Source organism: Anolis sagrei, chromosome 4, assembly GCF_037176765.1.
Source record: "Anolis sagrei isolate rAnoSag1 chromosome 4, rAnoSag1.mat, whole genome shotgun sequence".
Lineage (NCBI taxonomy): Eukaryota > Metazoa > Chordata > Lepidosauria > Squamata > Dactyloidae > Anolis > Anolis sagrei.
Window position 1 is genome coordinate 145,253,382 of NC_090024.1, and position 16,072 is coordinate 145,269,453.

The 16,072-nt window shown below is 38.6% G+C and overlaps 1 protein-coding gene across 3 annotated transcripts in view; it reads left to right on the forward strand.

Annotated features, from left to right (window-relative positions):
• The window catches only part of CDC14A (cell division cycle 14A), a 119,838-nt gene that overhangs the window by 34,400 nt on the left and 69,366 nt on the right, over positions 1-16,072 (forward strand). For all 3 annotated transcript variants that reach the window (XM_067467765.1, XM_060774011.2, XM_060774013.2), the window contains exons 5-7: positions 1,659-1,738; positions 13,537-13,603; positions 13,985-14,047. In XM_067467765.1, the coding sequence (XP_067323866.1) occupies positions 1,659-1,738; positions 13,537-13,603; positions 13,985-14,047 (210 nt within the window). The remainder of the gene's footprint in view (positions 1-1,658; positions 1,739-13,536; positions 13,604-13,984; positions 14,048-16,072) is intronic.

The following is a 16,072-nucleotide window of genomic DNA, read 5'->3' on the forward strand; positions in this document are numbered from 1 at the left end:
ATAAACCCCACTTGCCTAGTTTCCAACAGACCTCACAACCTCTGAAGATGCCTGCCATAGATGTGGGTGAAATGCCAGGAGAGAATGCTTCTGGAACATGGCCATACAGCCCGGAAAACTCACAGCAACCCAATCTGAGTATACCTGTGCCCAAAATATTTTTAGACATATATCGTACCTAGATTATTTATATATATATATATATATTTAAAAGAGGCAGCTGCCCTTCATCTAGGAATCTGTGAAGTGTGAGATAGTCGCATTACTGCTGATTAATTGCAGGAAAACTCACAGCAACCCAGTGAAATCAAGATATTGCAATAAACTGAGTTCAGAGTATGATTCAGAGTATGACTTCCCCAAAATAAGGTTATCCAAGAAACTTCACTGTTGTAATACCTTTCAAGGTGGCAGACTTTAATCCTTGGGGAAAAAATAATCCCCAACTTTTTAAAACGTTTCCTAAAAGTAATTCTGTAGACTCTTTTAAAAAATGATAATGAAATAGACAGCCTTTAAAAGAAAGTTTCTAAACTTAAATGTGTGTATATTTATTTGAGTTTATAATGCTGTGTGTGTCCAGGTACTTCCTGTTCTTCCCCACGAGAAGGGAAACACCTGCATCTATTGTGGATTCATGGGTCTGTATGAACTAAGTAGCTTTTCGCATGGAAGGGAATGGATATCTTTATGCACATTGATTGCGTTGGATGCCTTGAAGTGTCTTTTTATTGATACAGAATTTATGGGAAGGGATGAGAATGGTGTCGCCGGTAGCCATATAGAGGAGTAATATTCAGTGAAACTCTGATTGATACAGCAACGTAAACTGAAAGCAAAAATATCAAGAGTTTTTAAAGAAATATGTAATTGATGAGTGACATTATCTGGCCAAACCCTTCATTTCCTCCCATTTGTTAAAAAAAAAACAGAAGGTGTGCTTTTTAAAATACCGCTTGTCTCCCAAAATGCCTAAAATGTCATTGAACTGGTCGGCATTTGTTATCTAATTACTCAGATAACAATTCTGTGATTTGGATCCAGATTTACATGCATGGAAATGGGAAGGAAGAGGGTGTCGACATTTCCTTCTTTATACAGCAACACCCTGACAATGTGACACAGATAGTCTGGGGACAGTCCTGAATAAGGCTGAGCAGGGGATGATGGGAGAGAACATAATTTCTAAAGGTTGGATAAGCGAGCAAGGAACAGAAGGTAGAACTAGTACGGTGTGCTTTGCTTCTATTTGAACATCCCCCCCCCCTTTTTTTTGTCTGTGGGAAGAACTCACAAATAATTGCTTTCATTCGAAACACCAGAATTAGCTGATAAAAGGGACAGTTAATGGATATTTACAACAATGTGCATTTAAACATGATTTAATGGGAAGCAATTTGGTGGCTCTCATGCTTAAATGTGGCATGGGCCTCAGTGCCTTCAGAATAATAGGATTTGTTTGTTCTACTGACATGTAGAAATACTGCATAGCAAGGGCTAAAAAAAATGAATTTCCACAAATCCCAACTACTTTCAATTTGCATCAACATCATTTTTTATTTTGGTATAAAGTATTTTGATATAAATATACTGTAAAAACATGAAAATAGATTTTACTTTTCTAAGAAGGTGTTGTTCCATGTTGTTTTTCTTTGTAGGTAATATACTTGAAGAAAACGCCTGAAGAAGCTTATCGAATACTTTTGTCTGGATCCAATCCACCATATGTTCCATTTAGGTATGGCTGCAACTGCTAATGATAATTTCGTATAGTGCTTTCAAATGTTCAAAGTGCTTCATACACATCATCTGGTTATAACACAGCATACATGTAAAGTATGACCTCCTGTCAAGCTTATTACAGATGCAGTATACATGCAGTCTCCAAGTTACAAACAGAATAGGTTCTGTAGATTCGTTCTTAAGTTGAATTTGCATGTCAGTCTGAACAGGTACATTTTAAAGGTAACTCCAGGTATATATATAGAGGAAGAGAGAGAAGCTTTGATGGCATAGAGACGGGTTAACACTCCTGTAGTGTTTGTTTTTCTGTCTGTGCCCCTGTTCAGAAGATTTAGTCTCACTTTCTGTTTCTGTGATTGAATTTTTAAAAAATGGCTTGTGGAAACAAGGATTGGTGATAAAGCTTCAGTGAATACACCTTTCCCCCATGATAACTCTTCCAGGAGTGAATTTCCTTTTTGAGAGGTAGATTTCCCTCACTTCCTGTTTTCTCACCCCTTAACTAGGAGTTATTTGTAAATTGGATGTTTGTAACTTGGGGACTGCCGGTATTTGAATCTGAAACTTTCAGATTCATAGCATAATCTGATCCCTACTGTGTTACACCAGGTTTCTTTGTAATTTAAGCAAATTATATATTTTTTTAAATTCAGTGTGATTAATAATAATAATAATAATCATCATCATCATCATCTTTATTTATACCCTGCGGCTTACATGAGGCCAAGCCCAAAGTACATCAACAGTAAAAGCAATAAAAAACAATCAATACAACAGTTAAAATAAATCTCATACACAAAAGTAAATAATAAACTATAACAATAACAACAAGCATTTAAGACCTATGGCTGGGCCAAATGCAATAATTTAAAATTTAAAAAATAATGCTGGACATGGACAAGGTAGGATATAACTGGGATAGAGTCTAGCAGAATCTGTTACTAAACTCTTCAATCAGCATGTCATGGATTGTGTTGTACACTTCTACTTACAGCAGTAGAGTGTTCCCAGGCCATTCCTTGTGATTTAAATAGTATGTTTATATGATTTTTTAAATTTCATTTTTGGGACATTGCCACATAATATGTAGGCACTTTCAAATCCATGTTAATGTTAAAAACATTCATCAATCAGATTTTAAATTGAAACTGAAGTTCTTGAGATACTGAAGTCAGTCCCTCAAATCAAATACTGTGCTTCTGAGGAATCACAGAAATGCTTTACTGTGATTCCTAAGGTAAAGCTCATCAGAAAGCATGCTAAGATTTGCCTAATGACTGGTTACAGTCTGAACTTTCTCCATGATTAAGACGTAAAGCAAATGTCCAGTCTTGTGTTGTTCATCCATTATCAGACAAGAGATTTCGGTGGTAAGCTGCTACTGCTGAATGACACTTTCATACATTTTGATGTAATTGTTTGGGACCACATCTATTTTGTATAGAAGAACTGAGTGTTGCCTTTCATGATAGCTTTGTTGGAAACAGATGTGTGAAGCATAGATACCAAATAATCAGGGATGAGTGCAAAGGTAGATGATGTCGTGAGCTGTTTATTTGTCCTGATCACAATGAGTTTGCATCTAGCTGCTGGACATTTAAGAAGCAATAGTATGAAAGCTGGCATTTCACAGTAATCCTATTCATTATTGAAAAATGTTTGCTATTTCAGTTGCTTAAAGTTGCTGGCAAAAGGCCAAGGATCAAAGCGTTGTCAGGACTGCATTTTCATAGCTGTCAAAAGTGTATCATAAGCGGTGGGCATCAAATATTTAAAACTAGAACAGCTTTTGGATGCTAGAAATCAAGACTGAAGGCAGTATATGCTCACTTGGTGGGACCAGTACATAAAACAGGTGAATTCATATGTACAGTATATATATTTACTTACTTACCTTTTAGTTTAGCCTTCTGACTTTTTCAGCCTAGCACTTTTCTTCTGAAACTCAATCACTCAGAATGTGGTTCTTGGAGACCGGCTTAAAGTGTTTGGCATGAGATGAAGGAAAGCCTTCGCAACGTCTTTTGTTTTGCTGCTTGCTGTTTCCAGGAGCATGAACTCTTAGGACTGCTTGTTTTAACCATCTTGGGAAGGACCCTGTGGGGCATACTTGGAGTAGGCCAAAACTTGCACATTCTCATCCTCCCTCTCCCAGGTTTAGGGAAAGGTTAATACTAAATTTGGTGATTCACATACATACAAGGATATACCAGCTTGCTTAATTACTTCTCTTTGCAGTGAGCATAGTAGGCGAGACTGTAGTTTATTCTAGTCTCTTTCTACATTGGTGAAGTAAATCCACATTCCTTCATTTAATAACAACAACAACAACAGCCCTTATTTATATCCCACCACCATCTCCCCAAGGGGACTTGGGGCGGCTTACAAAGGCACTCTAAGGTGCAGCATATAACATAAACGATACATGGGTATTAAATAGTATCACATAGAAATTATAAAACAACCACTATTCATTTGCCACATGGTTGTAATTACAGCTTGCTGCTTTTTCCTATGTAACAAAAATGGTCCTCTATTGATTTTCCCATTAAGTGTTGATCAACACGAAGTACCAATAAATAATGGAACAAAAAGAGGTTGTTTTGGATGTGAGCCTATTTATTTATTTATCGTGTCAGGGGCAGCCAGACAATTGTATTACATTTCTAACAGAACAAAACAAACAAACAGATAAAAAACACAAAATTTGCAAACTTGGTTGTTGATTAAATGTCCTTTGACCAGTATCTGGCCACTTGGAGTGCCTCTGTTGTTGCCGCAAGAAGGTCCTCCATTGTGCATGTAGCAGGGCTCAGGTTGCATTGCAGCAGGTGGTCTGTAGTTGCTCTTCTCCACACTCGCATGTCGTGGATTCCACTTTGTAGCCCCATTTTTTAAGATCGGCTCTGCATCTCGTGGTGCCAGAACGCAGTCTGTTCAGTGCCTTCCAAGTCGCCCAGTCTTCTGTGTGCCCAGGGGGGAGTCTCTCATTTGGCATCAGCCATTGGTTGAGGTTCTGGGTTTGAGCCTGTCACTTTTGGACTCTCGCTTGCTGAGGTGTTCCAGCGAGTGTCTCTGTAGATCTTAGAAAACTATTTCTTGATTTAAGTCGTTGACGTGCTGGCTGATACCCAAACAAGGGATGAGCTGGAGATGTCATTGCCTTGGTCCTTTCACTATTGGCTGTTACTTCCTGGTGGTGCAATACCAGCCTATAAGACTCATCTTGATAGAAAGGGAAGGGGGAATCAGGACTTCTGATCCAAATAAGCATATATCTACTGTTATTACAATTGGCAGTGGGGTCCCCAGATGTTTTTAGCCTTCAACTCCCAGAAATCCTAACAGCTGGTAAACTGACTGGGATTTCTGGGAGATGTAGGCCAAAAACATCTGAGGACCCCAGGTTGAGAACCACTGGTAGACTTTCCGATATGGAAAGGAAAGTGACTTCCTCAATTCTTTGAAAGATTAGCAAGCAAGGACTTTGCTCTCTAGTATAAATCTCTCTCTGGATGGCATGGAGGAAGAATTCATAAACTCTTGAGTTATTCTCTGTGTGCCAGCTGATGATGCAGGAGATGTTGCGAACTTTATACTTGTCTCTACAACTGTGAGAAAGAGGAATCTTAGTGAAAAACAGCTGCCATATTGGTCAAAGATATAGGATCAGAGATACATTTTGATTTGGGATGAGCTTTTCTTAAATAAGCATAGTAGAGGAATTCATTAGGCACAGAGCAAGTTTTTTTTTGTGTGTCTAAAATATATACAAAAAAATTCCTTTGATGCTCCATTATGTAATGATCTCGTTACCAATAGTATTCCTCATTGACATGTTGCATGCCTTATCCAGAATGTCTCTGGACAGACATATTGTAGGCTTAATTGTTTGGAATATATAGTGAATTCATTGTATATGTTTCTGTAGATACTAAGGTTTCAGTCTAGTCTTGTAGACCGTTTTAGGATGTCATTGGAAGATATTTATGAAAAAAATTACATGTATTCTGTTATGACTTTTATTCAATGAAAATAGCCACACAAATATTTCTGTTGTTTATTTGTGAACATCTGTATTTTGCTTCTGAGTAGCAGCTGTCATGCCACAAGATCATGTCTGGCACCATTTGAGGACAACAAAAACTCTGCTTCTACCACTTTAAAAGAGTATTTTACAAATCAGGTGATTTGTAAAAAAAAAAGTTGACAGTGTCGAAACTAATCATGCGAGCAAAACTTATTAAAATTAAAATAAATCCATCAGTAGCCACAAAAACCATTCCCATATGGTAGTAATAATAAAAAAACTAGTTTTTTTTTAAAAAACTGCACTGAAATATAGCTGCTTATATCTGTTGTCTAAACCTATAAAGCAAAGAAGGTTGCTGGGTCTTCCAGACTAATTCCAAAGTCTTAATGCTGTTATAGAAAAGACCCAATCCTAAGCTTGTGCATCTTGCAAAGCTGCAGGTCAAAATTGCTATGTGAATGACAGTCTCGTAATATGTATATATAGACACACACACATTAGTGTTTGTTCAGATAGATCTGGTTTGATTTACTCAATGACCTGGAAAGTCTTAATCTGCTTAGAAGTTCAGCCATCATTTCATTTAAGGACTGCAGAAGCAAAGTACTGCTGAAGTATAAGTATCGTGCTTGATCAGATATACCAGGCAGGCAGCTTCAAACCTCTATGCAGGGCGGAAAGTGAAGGGAGGGGGGCAAGTTAATACTGGCTGAAGAGATTAATATTACATTGATGGCAGTTACATTAGGTTCTTAGTCAAATCATTTTATCGCAGCCAGACATTTTAGCTTCCAGGAGGATCTCCTTCAGTGGAATGTGACTAAATTCATTTCACAGTGAAGAGCAATTCCCATTTCAAATGTTCAGGACCTTGTGTTGCAGTTTCTGTATCTGAAAATGCATGATCTCAGTTTATCTACCAGCTGCAATATATTGTATTTCAGACTTTGCAGTCTAGTGGCAGAAATGGTCATGGGGGCTGCTTCATATGCATGGAATTCTTGCCCTTCTTTGCTGTCTATATTTTACCAGTTGTAGTCCTCAAATGATGCCAGACCACAGCAGCAAGCTAAGTAAACATTGATAGACATGAAGACTCTACCTCCACAGGGAGGAAAAATAATGTATGCAGCTGCCCTTCCTGCCCCATGTTTAGACATTACCTAGAAAAGAAGAAAGCTATGCATTGTTTTAGATTATTATTTTCAGTCAAGTCCTCAAAAATGCCTTACGATAAAAAACGGCAATGCAGCCATTGAATAAATAGCATGTCATGAAAAGTGCATCAGTTGAAATTATATATAGGATAGTAAAATCAATGTTAAAAGCTTTAGAGTTCACTGAAAGGGCATTAAAGAAGAGACCAAGTAGAGTCCTTAAGGGGGGGGGGGGGGGTCTAAACTTGTGTGACCACCATTGAAAAGTCACTGTCTCTGTTATTTTATTTGGCTTGACCATAACATGTCCTAGAAAATATGTTTCTGAAGGCTAGTTAGAAGACAACCAAAATGGAATTATGAGTCAAGTTAATTACTTAAAATTGATTTTCTCCTTAGAATGGGTGGGGAGCATGTTACCTCTTAATCTGCTCCCAGTTGACTCTACCAAGTCTAAACAAATTGGATCACAATTCTAGGAGAGAGTGCTCATGTGCATGCCAACGGGCATGTTGGCTTTTTCTTCACATTTCATATTTTCGATCACTTTGTCATTAACTTTGTGCTTCTTTGGCAACCATCGTTAAATCAAGAAGACATCTTGACTGCATAGATAAGATCATAAGTAGAATTTGTTATGTTCAAACTATGTCTAACTTGTTTGTATAAAAGCTTTTTCAAAATCAAAGTTTTTGTGTGAGCATAACCTTTTCCAGTTTAGCATTAAATATGTGGCCAAAGTGGAGAAAGAAAGAGAAAACATTTTAAAATAATCTTGACACTTTTTTCTCTTTAACTTGTCATAGTAAAGATAAAGCTTTCCCCTTGACATTAAGTCTAGTTGTGTCTGACTCTGCGGGGTGGTGCTCATTTCCATTTCTAAGCTGAAGAGCTGGCGTAGTCCATAGATGCCTCCAAGGTCATGTGGCCAGCATGATTGCATGGAGCACCATTTCCTTCCTGCCGGAGCAGTACCTATTGATCTACTCACATTTGCATGTTTTCAAACTGCTAGGTTGGCAGAAGCTGGGACTAACAGCAGAAGTTCACCCCACTCTGCAGGTTCAAACCGTCGACCTTTCGATCAGCCAGTTCAGCAGCTCAGCAGTTTAACCCACTGTGCCACCAGGTTGACTTACACTTGCAGATTCCTTGAACATAGGCTGAAGAGCAAACAATATTTCAGTCATGATGGCAAAATATTATATATTATGTATGCTATATCATCCAAAATTGTGGTAGGGGATGTTTAGGTTATGCAGCCTTGATGGATTACAGTTCCAATCACCACTGGCAGTGCCCTTTAGTGCTGTTGGAAATTGGAGTCCAACAATATTGGGTGAGTCTTACTGCCCCAAGCCTTGTTGTAAAGATTGAATTAGCTTTTCAGTCACTTTTTAATGAATACCTGTGTCTCCAGGAACTTTGCTCAAAAGTTCCTCACTAACTTAAAATGTATTCTATTGCATATTCCTTTCTAATATAATGAGTAAATATTTCCTTTAATCACAGTAAATAGAGAGATCAGGAACACTTAATAACGTGGAACATTTCAGTATTTTGGTGTAATTATCCTTCAGTGAGGTTTTTGAGTACTCTTTTTTTGTTTGTTTCAAGGCTTCATTGTCTACATGCGAACATTCAGTTCTAGTGAGGTAATTTGACTCCCTCCTGGATGTAATGCTAGCAACCAGCCTGCTCTACAAAAGAGGCTATGAACAGAGGAGTTGTACTGGGAAACAGGATGGTAGTAACCTTGCCAGCCTTTTAGGTGTATTTCTGACACATTTTATTTCTGCGATATCCCTAGCATTCAAAATGAGCAAGAAGCATTTTTGATACCTCTGTTCTCTTCATTAGCTGATATTAAGAACTGCCTTTTGCTGAATGGGATCACTTTCATCTCAGAAGGTTCATCTAATGATGGTTACGTCTTCTCAGTATGATATGGGATAAAATTCCATCTGTGCAGTATATCAGACCGAAGGGATGCTATTTCACAATTTAGTTTCCCTCGGATGAAATGTACTGTTGTTGATGAAGAGTGCCAAAATAGCACCTACCAGTCTGCCTCTTTGGAAGAATACTGAAAAAGACCTTGACTCTGATTTATATGTCCTCTTGTGGAAAAAAAAACTGGAATACTGAATCATCGAACAAAAAGAAAACCTTTACAAGGATTGCACTGTACCTCTAATAAATAGGATTCCTGCTGTCCAAAGACAGCAAAATAAGAATCTATGTGGATAATCACAAATGTGATTTTAGCATTGCCCTTGTCATCAAAGACAACTATTTCTCAATATCTCTTTTTTCATATAATAATTCTAGGTAAAGGTAAAGGTTTTCCCCTGACATTAAGTCCAATCGTATCCGACTCTGGGGGTTGGGGCTCATCTCCATTTCTAAGCCAAAGAGCCGATGTTATCCGTAGACACCTCCAAGGTGATGTGGTCAGCATGATTGCATGGAGCGCCGTTACCTTTCTCCCAGAGCGGTACCTATTGATCTACTCACATTTGCATGTTTTCGAACTGCTAGGTTGGCAGAAGCTGGGGCTGATAGCAGGAGCCCATGCTGCTCCCCGGATTCGAACTTGAAACCTTTTGGTCTGCAAGTTCAGCATCTTAGCACTTTAACCCACTGCACAACCGGGGGCTCCTAATTCTAATATTTGGAAAATACTTTAAAATATTCTTCACTCAATTACTTTTATTGGGACTGTTTTTCCAGTAATTTCTGGAAATATTATAATTTGTGTATTTTTTTTAATGCCAGTGGTATATTCATTGCTTATTTCTAAAAGCAGAAGGGTAACGGGAAGAAAAACTTAACACTATACATAAAAACCTAGTCTTCTACAGTATTACAGAATACTTGTCCCACAATTGTACTTCCTTATTTACGTATCTGCCTACACTGATATTTTCATTGTGGAAAGGCATATATGCTGTAACCATAGTTCTGTTAATAATCTACAAAGACTTGCCAGAACTTGCTTGGGCTCTTAAGCAAAGGAAAATAACAATGGCCTCAAGGCTGTGACTCCTGGAAGAGCAAGTACATTTAAGCTTCCAGGAACAGAGGACATTCCAGAATATCAGTTCTTTTATTGTGGTTTTAAAAGTTTGTCATGAATGCATGACCAAGACTTACAGCATCAAAGCAGATCAGGGTCTTCAAAGCTTTAGGGTAAATGCAGAGGGGCAGAGATGCTGTGTCTCCAAAAATCTTTCAGTATGAGGAAAGGAGCTCCTGGTGGTGCAATGAGTTGTGCTGGCAAGACTGAAGACCGACAGGTCAGAGGTTCGAATCTGGGAAGAGCGTGGATGAGCTCCCTCTGTCAGCTCCAGCTCCCCATGCGGGGTCATGAGAGAAGCCTCCCACAAGGATGACAAAACACCAAAACATCTGGGTGTCCCCTGAGCAACGTCCTTGCAGATGGCCAATTCTCTCACATCAGAAACTACTTGGCAGTTTCTCAAGTCACTCCTGACATGGGAAAAAAAAACTATGAGGAAAACATCAAGATGAGAGATATGATTTTTCCAGGGACAACTTTATCTTCAAACAGAGAACAGCTTTGGGGGGGGGGGGGTGTTGCCTCATGCATCCAGTTAAAATTGCTTAGAGTTTAGCATATTTGTTACTTTTACTTCTAAATTTGTAAACAGTATTCAGTTGACAGATCAACATCTGCATTCCCCCTTAAGAATCTCTTAAACCAGGATTTTCAGGAACTTTACAGAATATTGTTGTTTTGTGCCTTCAAACCGACTGATTTATGATGACCCTGACCTAGGGTTTTCTTGACAAGATTTATTACGATGAGATTTGCTATCCTCTGAAACTGAAAAAGTGCTGCCCAAGGTCACAACATGACTAAAGTCAACAAGTGGATTTCCATGGCTGAAAAGGGGTTTGAATCCTTGTCTCCCAGAATCCTAGTCCAAGACTCAAACCTCTGCACCATGATGGCTCCAGAATAAGTATGCAGCTGTATAAGTTTTCATATGGTAGATAAAATAGTTTATGTAGTTACACCCCTTTTACGGGAGTTCACTAAGTCACATAGCAGTTTTTGATCTACCTACATTTTCTTCTATAGATATTATGTATTCTAGATATACAATCTCCTTAGGGGGATTTTTTTCATAGGTAAAGGTAAGGGTCTCCCCTTGACATTAAGTCTGGTCGTGTCTGACTCTGGGGGGTGGTGCTCATCTCCATTTCTAAGCTGAAGAGCTGGTGTTATCTGTAGACGCCTCTAAGTCATATGGCCAGCATGACTGCATGGAGCGCCGTTACCTTCTTGCCGAAGTGGTGCTTATTGATCTACTCACATTTGCATGTTTTCAAACTGTTAGGTTGGCAGAAAGACGGTATACAAATGCAGTAAATCAATCAATAACAAATAAATGTTTCCATTTTGAGAGGAACTTTAATGAAAGCAGAAGTGTTTGTTGGTTTTGGCACTTTGTGAGTGTTTGGGGGGGGGGGGATGTCAGTGTAGTTTTCAATTGCAAAGTGCTCAAATGTCATGTTTTCTTTTTTAAAAAATAAGGGTTTGTGGAACTGTCACCATTAGTTCCTAACAGAAAAAGAATGGGTTTGGAGGGAGGCCTAAATACACCTTTATTTCTTTTCTTTGCAGTATTCCTTGGCCCAATTTTTTTTTAAAAAAAAATATATTTCTGCCTGTGAGCAACTAAATAATTGCTTGTAGGTTTTTCTAGTCTTTGTGTAGGGATTATTGGGGGGAGAAACTGTTCATCTTTCTGCAAATTTGAGAAGTTGTCAGTAAGAATAAAGATTCATCCACTGAGTATAAAATCTCACTCTACAATATAAAAAATTGATTTGGCATCCAGGTAACAGTGTTAGGTGACCGAATCAGACTTTTCAAGCAGAGTGAATAAATGGCTATTGTCCCCACAGGAATGAAGGGGGATATGTAACTAGTAATGAAATCTCTAGAACAGTTTTTTAAAAAGACTTCATTTCTGGATGTTTTGGAGGAAAATTGTCCCTTGTATCCGCAGGCAATTCATAATTGCTTCCTTGCAAGAAGTAAATAGTAGGAAATTACTTCATTTGGTTACGTTTTAGTTAACAGCAAGGGTACTATAAAAATATGGCACAGCCTTAACCATTCTGGATTTTAGTGACACACACTAGTAGTGCTGTTGTAAGGATGTAGTGTTTTAAAAAGCCAGAAGTGCCTAAAGCAATAAAGCCACCCCCTCCCAAAAACATAGCAAAATTGCCCCCTACATTTCCTAGAGGACATGGGGATGTGTATATATGTTTAAAAACTAAAACCGGGAGGAGCATAGTTCCCATCCCATATGGTCCACTGTAAACCGCATTTTGCACACCCATTTTAGTCAGCTAAGAGTACTGTTTTTAAACATAGTTTCAATATGTGTGCATTTCAGTTATGGCAATACGATGTTTTGATAAGCATGAACCCCCAATAGAAATATCAAGAAGCACAAGACTTTATTACATGAAAAGTTCAATTGCTTCTATTTCAGAACTCATTGACTTAATATGTAAAATGGAAAAGACGTTATCTTCATTTAATTGAGAAGAAATATGTCAATATGTATATACAATACAAGGATTTTAAGTCAATGTTTTTCTTTCTTAATTTAAAATTTTTAACATTCTTCTTTCAAAACATTGTGTTCAGAATTGTCGAATCCCTTGTGGACTTACAGGTGGTTTATATATTTTACAAATACATAAACTGTTGAGGTTTCATTTTTTCCATATCTGAAAATTGAAACCTTTCCTCCTTCTGTGATGTATATGCACGCACTGTATACAGATATAGTGAAGGTATCTGCCCTTGCGCTTTGCTACTCTGCTGCTGAGTACTCATGCCCAGTGTGGAACACATCTCACCACATTAAAAGAGTGGATATGACTCTTAATGAGACATGCTGCATTATCACAGGATGTCTACACCCAACACCACTGGAGAAATTGCACTGTTTAGCTGATATTGCACCACCTGATATCCGCCAGGAAGTAGCAGCCTGCAATGAAAGGACCAAGGCATTGACATCTCCAGTCCATCCTCTGTTCAGATATTGGCCAGCATGCTAACAACTTTAATGAAGAAAGTGCTTCCTAAGATCTACAGAGATATTCACAGGGACACCTCAGCAAGTGAGAGTCCAAAAGTGGCAGGTAAAAACCCAGAACCTCAATCAGTGGATGAGAGTATCCCCCTGGGCACACAGAAGACTGGGCAACTTGGAAGGCGCTGAACAGATTGCACTCTGGCACCACGAGATGCAGAGTCAATTTTAAGCGATGGGGCTATGTGGAGTGTGGAGAAGAGGAAACCTAAGACCCACTTACTACAATGCAGTCTGAGCCCTGCCATGTGCACAATGGAGGACCTTTTTACAGCGACACCAGAGACACTTGAAGTGGCCAGCTTCTGGTCAAAGGAAATTTAGCACAATGCAAAGTTTTTAAATTTGTGTTTTTTTTATACATTATAACTGTATTCTCAATTTGCTTTTGACATGATAAATAAATAAATATGTATATTTTTAATTAACCTATGTGAATGTTCCTTATTTGCAGGGACGCCTCGTTTGGAAACTGTACATACAATCTTACTATTTTGGATTGTCTACAAGGAATAAAAAAGGTAATTCCTGCAGCAAGAATACAAAACAGATTGAAACTCTCACACACAAAGGCACTTCTTGAAGGTGGTAGTTTCCACTGAATCCTGTTCAACTGCTAATGACCATACTATCCAATACCAAAATAATTCTAATTACCACAGAGGTAGACCTCCCTTCATAGAGCAGTGAGACTCCCTCTCCCAGTAAGCAGTACTAATTTTGGAGGCTATCGGTACTGTTCTTGACGGTGTGGCAATGCATTTCCTCATGGGAGTAGAACATACTTCATATACTTCATTGAGTGCATGTATCAGTTTAAGGCGGTCCCTGAAGATAAAAAAATGGCAGGTGACTCTTTATATGGTAATCCATGATTTTATGAAAACTTTGTTTCTTTCTAGGCCTTACAACATGGATTTGTAGACTTCAAGACATTTGATGCAGATGAGTATGAGCACTATGAGGTTGGTTTATCTTTTTGCATTAATGAACTCACCTGAATTCAACTCTAACATTTATTATACACAGCTGTATCTCTTTTCCTAAGTAGCTTGAACTTCTGGTGCCAGACAGATGCTAGACAGATGTTATATAGTGTACATTGTTGCTGCTGTCTTTGTTGATATGCAGTTTCTTTATAATAAAAGAACCAAAGCACAGAGATGTTGCAAAAGTTGGCCATCTGAAAGCTAACTTATGTGATCAGGAGATAAATTGTGCATTTAATGCTGTAAATGTCCCTTTAGAAAAATAACATATTAGGAATAAATGAACAAAAGATAAATATATTTGGGTTGCTGTGAGTTTTCTGGGCTGTAAGGCCATGTTCCAGAAGCATTCTCACCTGACGTTTCACCCACATCTATGGCTGGCATCCTCAGAGGTTGTGAGGCCTTTTGGAAACTATGCAAGTGGGGTTTATATATCTTTGGGATGTCTAGGGTGGGAGAAAGAACTCTTGTCTGCTTGAGGCAAGTGTGAATGTTGCAGTTGGCCACCTTGATTAGTATTAAATGTCCTTGCAGTTTCAAAGCCTGGCAGGTTGCTGCCTGGGGGTATCCTTTGTTGGAAGGTGTTAGCTGGCCGTGATTGATTCTTGAATGTGATTCCCATGCTTTTTTAGTGTTGTTCTTTACTTACTGTCCTGATTTTAGAGTTTTTAAATACTGGTAGCCAGATTTTGTTCATTTTCATGATTTCCTCCTTTCTGTTGAAGTCATCCACATGCTTGTGTATTTCAGTGGCTTTTCAGTGTACTCTGACATGGTGGTTGTTAGACTGATCCAGTATTTCTGTGTTCTCGGATAATATATTGTGTCCAGGTTGGTTTATTAGGTGCTCTGCTATGGCTGACTTCTCAGGTTGAATTAATTTGCAGTGCCTTTCATGTTCCTTGATTTGTCTTTGGTCCCTATATAGACTTGTTCACAACTGCATGGTATACGGTAGATTCCTGCAGAGGTGAGAGAATCCCTCTTGTCCTTTGCTGAACATAGCATTTGTTGGATTTTCTTAGTGGGTCTGTAGATAGTTTGTATGTTGTGTTTCCTTCCCTATGTGGTCAGTGGTGCCCTTGATGTATGGTAAGAACACTTTTCTTCTGGGTGAATCTTTGTCTTTCCTCTTGTGGCTCATACTTGGTCTTGCAGTTTTTCTGATGTCTGCGGTGGAGTATCCATTGTGGTGGAGTATCCAATTTCAACAGAAAAGAGAAAACCATAAAAATGAACAAAATCTGGCTACCAATATTTAAAAAATTATAAAATCAGGACAGTAAATAAAGAGCAACACTCAAAAATCGGGGGAATTCCTGACAAGAATCAATCAGGGCAACTAACACCTCCCAACAATGGATTCCCCCGGACAGCAACCAGCTAGGCTTTGAAGCTGCAAGGCTATTCAGTGCTAATCAGGATGGCCATGTGTAACATTCACACTTGCCTCGAGCAGACAATAGTACTTTCTTCCACCCTGGACATTCCACAGATATATAAACCCCACTTGCCTAGTTTCCAACAAACCTCACCACCTCTGAGGATGCCTGCTATATATGTGGGCAAAACGTCAGGAGAGAATGCTTCTGGAACAGCCCGGAAAATTCAAAGCAACCCAGTGATTCCAGCTATGAAAGCCTTCGACATAAAATATCTTTGTTAGAAAAATGTATGTTTTGCACAGATGACTGGTACTAAGGAAACGTTTAGCTGATACCACGATTGCAACATCTGTCTTATTCCAAATTAAGAGCTGTAGCATTGCCTGGCATTTTGCTTTTTTGTCTTTTTATTGGGCAGGTAATGTCACTTCTGTTTAATCTGCATGACGTTCTATACATTCTATATGTGAAATGTCATTGTTTGAAGAGGCTGCTTGGAAATATGTGTCGTACAAGCCCAGTCACGTTTCCCTAGCAGTAGGCTTAAATGGATGGATTAACTAGTAATTACTGTACTATATGAAACCCTTACAGTGCATGTTAAATATTAACC